The sequence below is a fragment of the Malus domestica genome, chromosome 02 (genome assembly GCF_042453785.1).
Source record: "Malus domestica chromosome 02, GDT2T_hap1".
Lineage (NCBI taxonomy): Eukaryota > Viridiplantae > Streptophyta > Magnoliopsida > Rosales > Rosaceae > Malus > Malus domestica.
This window is the reverse complement of record NC_091662.1, coordinates 252,252-267,361: the sequence shown is the minus strand read 5'-3', so window position 1 is coordinate 267,361 and position 15,110 is coordinate 252,252. Positions and strand designations below refer to the sequence as shown.

Here is a 15,110-nt window from a genome sequence, read left to right as displayed (position 1 = left end):
TTCCCCAGATTCGGAGGAAGAAGAAGGAAGGAAGAAGAAGGAAGGAGGAAGAAAAAAAAAAAGTTGCAGTCAGAGGAAGAAGAAGAAGAAGAAAGAGGAAGAAGGAGGAAGAAGAAGAAAAAAGAAAAAAGAAAGAAAAAAATTCCTCAAATTCGAAGGAAGAAGAATGAGAAGGAAGAAGAAGGAGAAGAAGGGGAAGGAAGAAGGAGGAAGGAAGAAGGAGAAGGAGGAAAGAAAAAAAAAGTTGCAGAAGAAGGAAGAAGAAGGAAGAAGAAAGAAGAAAAGAAAAAAAAAGAAAAAAAAAAGAGAAAAAGAAAATTAAAAAAAAAACATGGATGACACGTGACGCCCAATCATGGCGCCACGTCACAATTAATGGCAGATTTAATAGTTTGACTAACGGATGTATGAGACTGTCCCAAAATTTACACTTTAGGTATGAATCTGAGACGAAAAAAACTTGATGTACTAAATGTTGAAAACCACAAAACATGAGGGTAGTAAACAGTCTTTTACCCTTTATTTTAATTCAAAAATGTCGAGATGGCTGGCCGCATAAATCTATCTTTATTTCGGATCTTGATGGATGGATCGATCATAGATGGATGCGTTCGGCTAATAATATTTAGAGAAATAATAAAGAAGTTCTCTTAAAAATGGGACTATTTATATAAATTAAAAAAAATTAAAAATAAAAGTCCACATATATAATTATAAAAGCAAGGGCAAAGGTGGATTATATGTTTGTTTGTATATATGGATAGGAATTTACCCTCCCTCCCTCGAGTAAATTTTTGTTGTATTATTAAGAGACCAAATTTTTAAACAAAATATGTAACTCAAATGATATAGTTGTAGATAATTAGATTATTAATTAAGTGTGTGTGTGTGTTTTTTTTTTTGTACAAACGATATAATCTACACTAAAGGGAAGAGGGGTAGGCTAAGCCTCACAATGAGCTAACAATAATGTGGTTCAAATTCGCTTTTGGCAAGAATTGAACGTAAAACCTTTTACTTACAAGTGAAGAGGAATACCACTAGATCGTAGTATTAAGTGGCACTTAAATGTATGTTAACATGTTTGTTTTTTATCAATGACGCATCATTTAGTTTGATGATTAGTTTAAAAATTTAATCTCTTCAACCTTGGCTATTATCAAATGTGAGAGCAAGTCTAGCGGGGGCTTGTGCCCAATGGACCGTGGATTGCATAGGACCCAATTGTTGGGGCAATGAACTCTAGCCCATTCTGGCTTCAACACCAGAGAGGGCTCGAGGGACAGGCCCGACACAAATTGGTGGTCCGAGAGCCCAAGGTGGACGTGATACAAGGGTGACATCAGCCACAATAAAAAAATTAATAAAAATATAAAATATTAATAAAAATGTAAAAAATTAATAAAAAAAATAAAAAAATAAAAAAAAAATCCAAAAAATAAAAAAAGATTTAATTTTTGGGATCTTTCAATATGGGTCCAATTTTATAAGGCTATTTGAAAGGAGTCCACTAGTATTACATCGTCCAAGGTGGGGCCTAGCAAGTGTAATATATCTCCACGTCAGTTATTTAGATGTCCATAATTTTCAAACGAATTACAGCACTTGCCACCGTGTAGTTTTTGAAATGAATTTGCCATATTCCGACGATTTTGGGGGTGCTGAGTTTATCTCATCGATTCCAATGATTTTGAAAAAAAATCTTCCCGATTCCTGCTTGTATAATTCAAATTCGAATTATGAGATGGATAAATATGATTCCTGCAAACAATCAATGCAGGCAGAAGTTTGGGTTTTAAAGGATATTCATACCTGGCGAACTGGTATGGTAATATGCACCTGTTTTATCTATTCATCCCTTGTTGTTAGTTGCTTTTGTTGTCTACCTATATGAGTGGAAGGAAACCATACTTTCCCTATTAGGGTGGAAGTATAGATTATATATGCACTTGATTTGAGACATTTTTTTTATGTGAAATTGGGTTTATAATACTGATTCGGGCTAAAGATATTTAAACCAGGATCAATAGAAGTTTGAGCCTTAATTTTTTAAATACGCGTTAATTGGGTTGGTGGGTTTTGTAGAACAAGTAGCTTAATAGCACCTTTTGTTGGTTGTGTCTTAGTTGTTGTTGTCTACCTATAGGGTGGAATCAAAGTAAACTACCTGTGTGAATTGAATTTTTTGTATCTATTTACGTACTTGAATGGGTGGAAAGTTATTGTGTTTTTTCTTTGATCTGGGAATTGAGTTTTTATAACTGATTTGTTGTTGTCTACCTACATGGGTGGAATGAAAACAACAAATAAAAACGGAAAATTTCAGGTGCTTAGAAAATTACAATTTTTTTTAGCAGTGCATTGGTGATTAAAAGCAATATTAGCCCTTTGTATCTCATTGATTATCAGAGAAGACAACATGAGCTTGAAGAACATAAAACAGAAAGGATATCAGTAATCCAAATTCAAAAATTATTATCAAGATATCGTACAATAGAAGATGACCAAAACTGAAGAACGAATTTTTTTTTTATGGATAATTAAAGATGAATATATACAAAATTTGAATGATGATATAAAGAACATGGAAAAATAGGAGGGTAAAATAGTAATCACAATGCAAACAAATCAACTTAATCAGAAAAAATGCTAACTAGAGTCCTAGTCATTGGATCTAAATAGAAAATAACAAAAAATTGGACTAATCTTAATATTGGGCTATAAAATTGGACCTATTTCAAGTTACCCTTTAATTTTTCTATAAATATGTTATCATTATCTTCCAACTTACATCATAATTTTATATTTTCTCAAATACTTTGGGTTGTAATTTCTTATTTAATGACATGTGGTACAACGAGACTGATTAAAAATCATATCCAAAATTACAAATAAAATTATTTTTTATTATTTTATAAAATAAAAAATATTAATATTTTATTACTTATTACCATGATTATTCAGTGTAAGGATGGTTTGCCCTAGAAAGCTTTTCCAACGGTAGAGTTGCCCTTATATTCTCGGTGTCTTGGACTCTCATAGAACTGGAGGCGATTTATTTGACACAGTCAGCAGTATCTGATCGACTACTCCACTGTTGACAAGAACGAGATAGCTAGATTCAATATTTCTAGCTAGCTAGCTTATAGGAGTTGTAAGTTTCATTCAAATTAAACGATCGACCAGCATATATATATTTACCATCACGTCACGTACTGCTACTTTAACTTTTACAATAATTTTACCAATATTTAACACCACTTGACAGTTGACACGCACAGAAAATACCGCATCATGGCAATTATTGTGAGAATATGAAGGTAATAAATTGAAAAGACAAATTTTGAAAAGGTTTATAAGAAGTTGAGTTACTTACTGTATTATTAATTAATTTTATAATGAAAATTTAATGTTGTTTATGATATTAAAGCAATTTAGCCCGTGACCAGCATATATAAATATATATATATATATATATTACCATCACGTCACGTACTGCTACTTTAACTTTTACAATAATTTTACCAATATTTAACACCACTTGACAGTTGACACGCACAGAAAATACCGCATCATGGCAATTATTGTGAGAATATAGGTCGTACCCAGTGCACAAGGCTCCCGCTTTACGTAGGGTCTGGGAGAGGTGAATGTCGGCTAGCCTTACCCCCATTTATGGAGAGGCTGCTCCCAAGTCTCGAACCCGAGATCTACCGCTCATGGGCGAAGGCACTTGCCACCGCACCAAGTGCGACCTCTTAATTATTGTGAGAATATGAAGGTAATAAATTGAAAAGACAAATTTTGAAAAGGTTTATAAGAAGTTGAGTTACTTACTGTATTATTAATTGATTTTATAATAAAAATTTAATGTTGTTTATGATATTAAAGCAATTTAACCCATGCGTGAAGCTCAATATCCACACGTGCTTAATTTAATCCAATTTTTGTTGTCCACGTATTTGGCTTGAAAGTTCGTCACATATAAGATGGTGTATGAGAATATGAAGGTAAAATATTCCTACATTAATAAAAGGAAAAACCTTATAAAAGTATATAGGAGTTTTGGCTACTCTGCATTTTGCCAATTAATTTTGTTGTGGAACTCAACTTCCTTCAATTAGGATATCAACAAGGCATGATCTGGAAAGTTGAATGTATGCGCTGCATGCTAACACCAAATTATGAACAAGTACAATTTCAACGCGCCGGCCGAGTCTACTCTACTCATCTCTCTCTCGTCTGAACTATATATTCTATTCCATTTGCTGTGCGGCATACATATATGTGTGTGTGGCGGCAACAAACACATCTTAATTTCTCATTCCTCTTCCGCATCACCTACGACTTGCCCAATTAACGAAGCCATTTCCAGTTTGTAATGAATGCAAGTCCAAATCCCATCATATTACACTAACTGCGCATCTTTTGGAAATGAACCAGCTGCTTCTATTACAAGAAACCTAGGCTCCCACACCTAGCTTGCGGCTACCCGCGTGATTAATTTCTTCAACCGATCACGGCCAGCCTTCAGGTAATTTGTACTTCCCACCTCAACAACCAGTATGTAAATGTTTATTTTGTTGTATAGATTTATGCATGTGTCAGTTGTATAACTAGATAGAGATGGAGGTGGTATTATACCCAATACATTAGCTAACCCTGTCAGAGAATCACACACACACACACACATATATATATATATATATATATATATATAGAGAGAGAGAGAGAGAGAGAGAGAGAGAGAGAGAGAGAGAGAGAGAGAGAGAGAGAGAGAGATTAAATATTGGCAGGTGGTTAATCTTTCAAACTCGCGCATCCCTTCTAAGTCGGCCGGCTGACAATACTCCACTAGCTACTTGGCTAGTTTTAAACTTCAACTGAAGTATATACTGTATATAATGGTTAAGGTAATTTTACTGTTGGTTTTGAATGATGATTATAATAGACTGATCGATTTTATAAACTAAACCAATTTGATTTGTCTGAAATTAGGATGCGTTTGCTGAATGACAGTGAATCGTGGTTATCATAAACACATATATATATATATATATATGAACTTTTTAACTATATATTGCTGGCTTCCAATGCATTTATATATATTATCTTCCAACGTATTATATAAAGGCCTTGTTTATAGTTATCCGTACCCCCACGCTACTGGTTGGTTAGGCAGTATCTTTTGAGTCACGTTAATTGAATAAGGTGGAGACAAATTTCATTGACTTGATTCTGGAGTAGGTGTGCAAGTTCCACAACGCAGTACTCTTTGTTTTATTATTATTGAAGATTTGTTTAATTAGCTAGCTTCTATTGTTTAGTTAATCTGCAGTTGTCCAGACTTTTATTAATGAGAGAGAGATCCACCAAGGCAAAAATACTATAGTTGCAAGAAATAGAAGGAAAGTGAATCCTTTTTTTTTTGTCATTTTTTCGTCTATGACTTTTAAAAATTTTAATGAGCGTATCTCATTCATCGACTCTATATGCCTTCATTAATTTATAAATAGATGCTAAAATGACAGATGAATTGACTTGTAGGTGAAGGACCAAGCCTGTCAACTTGCACTTAGTTATTGCAGTGATTGCTATATAAATAGTGGAACTCAAGTCTCAAGTTTCATCAAGCCTCCCACAACCAATTGTATATCACATGGAAACCTTATTAGACCATTCCAGCATGCATAATAAACAAGATGATCACCGGCAGCTTCCTTATGAGATTGTGGAGGAAATTCTGCTGCAACTGCCGATGAAGTCCCTCCTTCGTTTCAGAAGCGTATGCAAGCCATGGCTTGCTCTCATCTCCGACCCAAAATTTGTCAAGTCACACCTCCTTATCCGCTCTACCAAACCAGATGTCGATGACCATGATTGTGATCATGATCATGATGCTCATGGCAAAACTACATCGTCAAGAGCACGACTCATGCTCTCCACTTTGCCCCTCCTTCAGTCCGTCCACGTACATATTCTCAATACCACTACTATTGATGCACCTGCAACGGCACCCTTGCCATCCCCTGGCGACGGTGAAGCAGAACCTATAGCAGAAGCAAAGGCAGAAACAGAAACAAAAGAAGAAGCAGCTGGCACAACTAGTGCTAATACTACTACTAAGGTTGTGGAGGAGGAGCATGAGTACCCTGTGACAATGAGGCGGCCTGTCGAAGACATGAAGATTGTCGGCTCTTGTAACGGCCTTGTGTGTTTGGTGCTTGCCTCGGAAGATATGATGATTTATAATCCATCCACCAGGCACGTTCATGCAGCCCCAAAGTTGATGACAATCTCCGATAAGGATTACTTCTATGGCTTCGGTTACGATTTGTGCAAGGACGATTATAAAATAGTAAGGGCCACTTCTTCAAGTAAGGCTGGCATTTTCGCCACCCAACTTGACATTTATTCTTTGAAGAACAATACTTGGAAAGCCAGAGCCGAAACCCTACCTTTTTACTTTCTGTTCAACGTGGTCGGAACTTTACTCAACGAGGCTCTCCACTGGGCAGTTCGCCGTGGAAAGACTACCGATCAAGTTGCCGCAGACGGTGATGATGAGAGGCCTTTCTCTATTGTTTCTTTCGATATAACGGAGGAGACGTACCGGCAAGTTCCCCTACCGGGCGACGGGGACAAAAAATTCTCGTTCTATGGTTTGGGGGTTTTAGGAGGGCGGATGAGTATGCTCCACAGCCCTCATGGGTCTGATTATCAGGTGTGGTTAATGAATGAGTATGGGGTCAAGGCATCTTGGTCTATTTTCACTACCATTCCGCAGAAGATGGATTCTGAATACCTAGGGCTGATGTCACTTCTGAGTATTTTGAGCAACGGTGAAATTCTAATCCTCTTGCATCAAAGGAAACTAGTCATTTACAATCCGGCAGACAGAAAGTTTCGAACCGTATTCTCCGGAGATGTACACTCTTCTCAAGTGGCTTTGTACATGGAGAGCCTTGTTTCACCCACCATGAAATACTCCATGATCAGCTAGTTGATCATATTATCACCTACTTAATTAAAGACAATCATCAGTAATCACAAGGATGAAAGAAAGAAGAAGATCAGGCTATTTAATATAATTTGTATCTTCCTCATTATTTCACTTCCAACGTTGCCTGGATTGTATGCTTATGAGTTGAATTTCATTTTAGAGAACTTTCATTTAGCCCAATGGAGGACTTGTAAAATAGAGATTCTCTTAAACATGTCCAAAAGCCCAATAGACATCACCTTTTAATACTGTTACTTTTTAAAATAGAGATTCTCTTAAACATGTCCAAAAGCCCAATAGACATCACCTTCTAATAGTGTTACTTTTTAATCATACAATTGCGTTGTATTGTGATTGAAGAAAGTTGAAGTTTAAAGATAAAAATTAATTGATAATGTAGAGAGTATCTTGCCACTTAGTACTATTTAGTGGTATTCCTATTCAGTTGCAAGTTAAAGGTCTTAGGTTCAATTCTTGTCAAAGGTGAATTTAAATCACATTATTGTTAGTCTATGTGAGGCTAAACCGACTCTCTCCTCCTCCTAGTATAGATAATATCGTCTTTAAAAAAAAAAAAATATATATATATATATATAATATTATTTGTTAAAAAAAATATAGATAATATCATCTGTTAAAAAAAAAATATATATATATATATATATATGTAATATTGTTTGTTAAAAAAAACAGGTTAATCTCAGTTTACTACCCCAAAGTTTATTGGTTTTCAACATTTCGTACATCAAGTTTTTTTCGTCTCAAAATGCTACCTAAAGTCATAATTATGGGACAATTTCATACTTCTGTTAAGCTGTCTATTAAAATAAACGTTAACTTGTGACGTGGCGCCTACGTGAATAGTGACTGGACACCATGTGAAAATTAAAAAATTTTAAATAAAAAACAAAAAAATTTAGAAGTTTGAAATTTAAAAACCTAAAAGCTAAAAAATATTTTAGCAGAATCCACACCCCAATAAAAAACCCAATCCCAGATTTCCTTCGAAACCCTACAACAGCCCCGTCGTGAAGTCGTCGATCGCCCTCGTGAAATCGCCGTTCCCATCGGACAGCAGCAGCACCTCGTTGCAGATCACACAGCTCGCATCGAGGTAGGAGAGGGTCGCTTGCCGTCGAGGTAGGAGAGGGTCGCTTCGGGACGCTTGTCGCAGACGGCGATGGTGGCGGAGATGGATTTGAAGGGGGCGGTGAAGAAGCGGATGAGGGGAGTGTAAGAGATTTTGGAGGAGAAGGATTTGGGTGAGAAGAGAGATGTTTTGGGTGCGGCAGCGGTTGTGATGGTGGAGAAAACGAGGGATTTGGGGGCTCTGAGGAGCCTTGAGATTGTAAGGGAGGCTGCCATTATGGTGGTTTGAGCTTTAGAGTGAGAGGGTGAGACTATGTGAGGGAGATAGGAGAAAGAGAGTAGATTTGGTGGCGGCTGAGGCTGGAAGTGTTGTGACACAGGGGAGGGTTGGTTTTGATGGGTGAGGAGATAGAAAACTCCGCCGGAGCCCGATTGAGGTACCGATTGCTGATTTCAAAGATGGCCGAGACATGGAGGCGACGACTGGTCAACGAATTTGGCCACGATTTTTTTATGACGAATTTGAGTTTATGTCAAACATGGTTTAATTTAATTTATGGGATGTGGGTTCTTGGATTAATTGGTGTGTTGATTTTCTACAAATTGTTTGCAGTTTAATAATTGAAAAACATGAGCAACAGAAGACGAAGAAAGGATAGGAAAGATGGAGGACTGCCAGGCTCGGGACGACGACTTCAAATTTTTTTTTTTTTTTAAATCTTATTAAAAAAATTATTTTTCACATGGCGCTAGTCACAGTCCATGCAGACATCACGTCACAGCTTAACGCCTATTTTATAAGACAACTTAACGGAAGTATGAAATTGTTCTATAATTATGACTTTAGGTATCATTTTGAAACGAAAAAAACTTGATGTATGAAATGTTGAAAATCAAGAAATTTTAGGATAGTAAATCTTTTTAAGCACATGCAATAGGTCCCTTCTTTTCATTTTGTGGGATTCACACTATCAACACGTCATTCATGAGTGATGAAATTTTAAGCATAATACGTGGACAATACAATTTAAGTGACATAAAGGACATATGCCTGTTTGGTTTCACAAATTAATTATATGATGAAACCTCAACTTTATTTCGTAATAATAAGTTTTCTGCACAACCAAATTAATTATAAAACGTGGTGTGAATTAAAATGCAGTAACCAAAATATCCCAAGTCGCGTCTGTTAAAGAAAAAGGTAAAGATGTAGTAAAAATCCAAGTCGTCTGTTTAAAGCCAATTTGATAACATCCCTTTCTTTTCCAGCATAATACAACGAATTCAATTCAACTCACATGAAGGTTTCCAACCTTCTTCTCTCCTCTTTCTTCCTGTTTTCAAAATTTGAAGAATATTCTAAGTCAACATATAAATTCAATAATTATCGAAAATTCAAACAAAATTGAATGGATATAAAAATTTCTATTAAAATAATTAAATAAACTCATGGGCAGGAGTTTAAAAAAGAAGTACAGGCATGGAGTATAACTGTAAAACGGTGAACAAAAGAAAGAATGACGAAGGAAAACAACCATTTGAACTGCTTTTGTAAGGGAAACAACCATTTGAACTGCTTTTGGAAACAAACATAGGAAATAAAATTAAAACTGCTTGTTTAAATGCATAACTACTCAGTTTAGAGATAAATAGCAAGGATGTTCGCATGTTGCTGCCAGTTTTAAAACCGTATAAAACATGTAAAAGAGTTTTAACTATATAAATAGATATCTACTGAGGGACAAAATACGTGTCCAATGGTGGAGTACTATTTACATAGATGTGAAAATTTATTTGCAACCTTATTTACAATGAGGAACCGAATAGTCCAAAGACAGTAATATTTACATACGTGAGTAACAAAGTAGGTGTCTAAGGGTGGGGTTCTGCGTTAGGTAGAACCTTCTTCTTTCTTATTACATGTAAATTTTCTTTTGACTGTTACATTACAGATTGGAAAAATGGAAGTTGTTAATGTAAATAAATGACAGTCTTTTGTCTCTCAAATTCTATGTTTGTACTCCAAAATTATCCACAAAAAAAAAAAAAAATGAAACCTACGTGCATATAATGTTGTAAACTCAACAGTTGATATGTTTGTTCACACAACTTATGGCACTAATTAAAAGTGGTGTACCAACCACAATGACAAAGTAAAGAAACTTAAACAAATGAATAGTATATGTTGTGAAGAGGCTGCAAAACTTGCAATAGTCAATCGAAGGAGTACCATTCAAGATTCTCATCTATGGATACCCACTCGTCTAATAAAGCGGGCATAGAACTACAGAAACCTTTGAATAATTTTCACCAAGCGAAAAGATTTACACTGTTTTCAATAGCGATTGTTTTTTTTAAGGGAACTTTAATAAAAAGCTTCCGGTACTATTCACTTTAACGAAAAACCAAATTTTTACACTCCTATTCACTTTACCCTTTATTTTGTCTTTATCGTTAAAACTCAAAGTTTTCAAGCCATTTTCATTAGTTTTTTTTTTTTTTAATCTTTTTTTATTTTTATCACGAAGATAACTTTCATTAAAATAAAAATTAGTACAAGGTCAAAAAAGAGACGGGTAAACAACTACAAAGAAAGTAAAAAGCCCAAGCAAAATAAGAGTAACAACCCAAAATACAACAGGAAATCCACATAAACTTAGGCCCGAAGGCCGCTGAAAACAAACAATAAAAAAACCCTAATCTTCAGCAACAAAGACCATATCGCCGCTGCCGTCACATCCTTAGAGGAAACCAAACTCCGAACCGAGAAAATAGACACCAGATTCAAGTCCCATTCACGAACCCCTGCAAAAATATACAAACAAAGTAACATATGGGAAGAAGGTGAGTCTAAGGGAGTGTGTAACATACCCAACACTAGGCCTCGATGGGGTTCAGGATGCCGGTTGGGGGACGGGAAGTGAGGGAGGGAAGTGGATCTGATATCCAATTTGTGATCAGAGCCTGTTAATCCGAGCACATGGTGGTATGGGGATGAGGTATCACATCTGAAAAGGGAGGAAGAGAAATTAAAAGACAGAAAGTAGTAAAAGCAGGTGAAAAACGCCGGATAAGGGGCATGAAGCCCATGATAGTTGAGACTCGGCTCAAGGAAAACTGAGATTAACCTCAGGGAAGAATTGAAAAATAAAAAGGTAGGGAGAAAACTAGAAAAGGTGAAGAAAGAGGAGGAGGGAGGCTGGGAGGGGGAGGAAAAAATAAGAGAACCTGAGAAAACTTAGGAGGAAACAAAGAAGGGAGAGAGAAGGAAGGATGCCTCCGGCACCCAAGCCAAAGGCTAGGGTCGGTGGCGAAGTTGCTGGGAAATTATTTCAAATAGAGAATTTTAGAGAGAAAAAGGAGTACACTTTTTAGAGGAAGCTGTTGCTTCTATATATATTGAAACTTAAAAGATTACCAAAACACTGACATAAATTGAAGGGACCCAAGTCAGTGGGATTGAACGTTTTGAAGTAATCTCTTGATGAGGCTGCTCCATCTCCATATACTGAAGTTAGAATGACCAAACTACCCCCAAATCATGTCCGATGATCTGGATTGAAGCATGCAAAAGAGTCATTATCCCAACCCACGACACAGCCCACTTGGGGCCTAAACGCAGCAGCCCAAACCCGTTTGTTTTTGGTGATGAAGGACCTAAACGCAGAAACCCAATGACAAAACCGTGAATAATTCAAAATCAACTCCTTAATGAATAGTGCAATTTCATCTCCAACTTTATACTATAGTAATTATCATCTTCTACTTTTTTAATTTTTTTTTTCTTTTCAAATTGATGTGTTCAGTTATGTTTTTCTTAACCGTGTTGTCGTCAATTTTTTCTTTGTTTTTCGATGACCTCTAATCAAATGAAAATTTTGTGATCATCCTCTGGTATTAGATAATTTAGATTATTCGTCACTTTGCACAAACGATGTCGGCAAAAAACAGATGTAGCAAATTAATTAAAAGACGTCTTCATCATTCATCAGGACATGGACATGTAACCCTGTGCTGACACCAGCGCTCACATCACACGCTTGTGTTGACACCAGCGCTGACAAAATCGTATGTGAGTAAGCACTGAGCCTATTACCATCACTTTACCATTATTCATATATATAAAATATATATATATATATATATATATGTCTCACATCCTCTCCCAGTATATGTATCTAAATTTCTCATCTTCAATTAATATTTCTGGTTTTTCTCTAATTTTAGGAGACAGAGAGTTAGAGAGAGAGAGAGAGAGAGGTGAAAGAAGTTAATTAATTAGTAGATTAAGGAATGGCAGGAAATTATGGTAATGATCGTGAACGTGAAGAGGGGGAAGTGATCAGGAACCAGCAAGTGCTGGCCAGAGATTACATCGGTGCGATCCCCAAGGAGTCGGACATGTACTTGAACACAAGCAACATTAAACTCAAGGTGCCTGCAGCAGATGAATATGCTGGCGCCATTTTGGTGAAGAATCTCTATTTGTCGTGTGATCCCTACATGCGAGGCGTTAAGCACAGAGATGCCTCTACTAATGCCCAGGATCGCATTGTTTTCTTTGCCGCCGACCAAGTGAGTAATCACGTTACTTGCTTAATTTTTGAACCAACTATATTATCTATACTATAAGAGTGGAGGGTTAGCTTAGCCTCATAACGGATTAGTAATAATGTAATTCGAATTCGTATTTGGCAAGAATCGAACCTAAGACCTTTTAACTTATAAATGAAGAGGAATATCACTAGATCGTAGTATTAAGTGATCATTATTCGCTTAATTAAACATTGCTTTTCTTTTTCTTATTACGGAACTAATTAATATTCCTTTAAACGTTCTACCAGCCAATCGTTGGATATGGAGTTTGTAAAGTTGTAGATTCTAAGCATCCTGACTTCAAGGCAGGTGATTTAGTTTGGGGCATCACAAAATGGGAGGAGTACACTCTCATCACTAACACTGAAAGTTTCTTCAAAATCCACCACACCGATGTGCCCCTTTCCTACTACACTGGAATTCTCGGTACGTGTACATGTAATTCACTCATTCAGTTTTATGGTACTTGTAACTCTACTAATGACGCCTTTATATAGGTATGCCTGGCATGACTGCTTATGCTGGTTTCTACGAAGTTTGTAAACCTAAGAAAGGAGAAAAAGTGTACATCTCATCCGCTTTTGGAGCTGTTGGTCAGATCGTCGGCCAATTTGCCAAACTCATGGGTTGTTATGTTGTTGGAAGTGCTGGAAGTCAAGAAAAGGTGCCGAGTCTGCCGACCCTAATCTAATCCACTTAGTTATTTAATCACAAGTTATCTTTTGAATACGCGCTTGCGTAATTTTTTTATCTATTTGAGCTGCATATATATATATATATATATATGGTTACTAATTACATTCAGTACTTGTGCTTATTATTCTCCAATATTTAGGTTGATATGTTGAAAAAGAAGTTTGGATTTGATGAGGCTTTCAATTATAAGGAAGAGCCTGACTTGAATACGGCTTTGAAAAGGTTGGTTTTTACGATAAACAATGACACAAATAATTAAGGACTGCACTCATCATGCACATATTAAACTAATAACAGAAGTTAATAACTGACAAATTAGTCAATTATTCATGTTGATGTGTGGTAGGTATTTCCCAGAAGGCATTGACATTTACTGGGAGAACGTTGGGGGCAAAATGCTCGATGCAGTGCTCATGAACATGAGACTTCATGGCCGCATTGCCGTGTGCGGGATGATTTCACAATACAATATCGAGGAGCATGAAGGAGTCCACAATTTAATGCATCTGATTTACAAGCGAGTTCGTATGGAAGGTTTTTTTGTGTTTGATTACTACCACCTGTATCCCAAGTTCTTGGATCTTGTGGTGCCCTACATCCGAGAAAACAAGATCACTTATGTGGAAGACATGACTCAAGGCCTTGAGAATGGTCCTGCATCCCTCGTTGGCCTTTTCTCCGGCCGTAATGCCGGAAAAGGAGTTGTTCTTGTTGCTCGCGACTAATCTCTATATAATTCCTAAATCTAATTTTTCCACGAGTTGTGTTATTGTTAGTAAATTTGGTTCAATTTCAATCAGCTGTTTGTTGTATTTACTTGATTTTGTTTAATGAGTGTTGATGTTTCCTGCTTAATGGGAAACAAAAAGTGTCATTGTGTTTGTTGGTAATCATACTCGTGCAACTTTGAACACCTTTTACTTTCCCTAGATAGTTTATTTTTAAAGGAAAATTTTAGCAATGTCTCTCAATTTTAACCCAAGCGATGATCCCTCAACTTTATTTATGTGACTATTCATCTTAAAATGTGCAACTATGATAATTTCCGTCTACTCAGTCAATATTTCCGTTAAACCCAGTCATGTGTGTGGCACGTGTAAGGGCAAATAAGGAAACATAATTTCACAAGGGTTGAAGTCGATGGAACGGAGGGAGCAAAGGGGGCTGGAGGTTACGAAGAAAAACATCTCCAATTGAAACTTCCTCCGTGCCCAATTGAAACTTCCTCCATGCCAAATCTCATATACTAGTGCATTAAAGCCGTATCCTCTTCCACACTACATTGATCGTCCATACCCTCTTCGAATCCACCAATATTTTGCAGAAAACTAGTCAGTTTTTGTTGTCGTTTTCCTTCACTAAAAGCTGATTATTGCCATACATGGTGCGAATTTGAAGAATATGAGATTGGCCATGAAGGAAGTTTAAATTGGTGACGGAGGAAGTTTCAATTGGAGATGTTTCCTTCCAAGTTCCAATCAATTGGAGATGTTTCCTTCCAAGTTCCAACCACCTGCTCCCTATGCATACATTCGATCGACTTCGACCCTTGCGAAATTATGTTTCCTTATTAGCCTTTACACGTGCCACGCACGTGACAAGTTTAACGAAAATATTTGCGCATTTTGACAAGTTAAAGAATCAATAATCACATAAATAAAATTAAATGACTATTGCTGCAATTGAGTTAATATTAGTAACTTTGCTAAGATTCCCTGAAAAGAAA

General features: G+C 36.4%; 2 protein-coding genes and 1 long non-coding RNA gene across 3 annotated transcripts; 2 read left to right on the top strand and 1 right to left on the bottom strand.

Moving 5' to 3' along the window:
• Positions 1 to 5,659: 5,659 nt before the first annotated feature.
• LOC114822556 (F-box/kelch-repeat protein At3g23880-like) lies at positions 5,660 to 7,003 on the top strand. Its single transcript, XM_029097093.1, has one exon. It carries the CDS (start codon positions 5,660 to 5,662, stop codon positions 7,001 to 7,003), a length of 1,344 nt encoding a protein of 447 aa, XP_028952926.1.
• Positions 7,004 to 10,655: 3,652 nt separating this feature from the next.
• LOC108175029 (uncharacterized) lies at positions 10,656 to 11,458 on the bottom strand. The gene is made up of 2 exons (XR_001791893.3): positions 10,964 to 11,458; positions 10,656 to 10,897 (listed from the first exon to the last, which is right to left on the bottom strand). It is a non-coding gene; the product is annotated as an uncharacterized lncRNA (long non-coding RNA).
• Positions 11,459 to 12,229: 771 nt separating this feature from the next.
• LOC103446588 (2-alkenal reductase (NADP(+)-dependent)-like) lies at positions 12,230 to 14,297 on the top strand. Its single transcript, XM_008385722.4, has 5 exons — positions 12,230 to 12,667; positions 12,937 to 13,114; positions 13,186 to 13,352; positions 13,524 to 13,606; positions 13,731 to 14,297. Exons 1-5 carry the CDS (start codon positions 12,386 to 12,388, stop codon positions 14,107 to 14,109), a joined length of 1,089 nt encoding a protein of 362 aa, XP_008383944.2. The 5' UTR covers positions 12,230 to 12,385; the 3' UTR covers positions 14,110 to 14,297.
• The last annotated feature ends 813 nt before the right edge of the window (positions 14,298 to 15,110 follow it).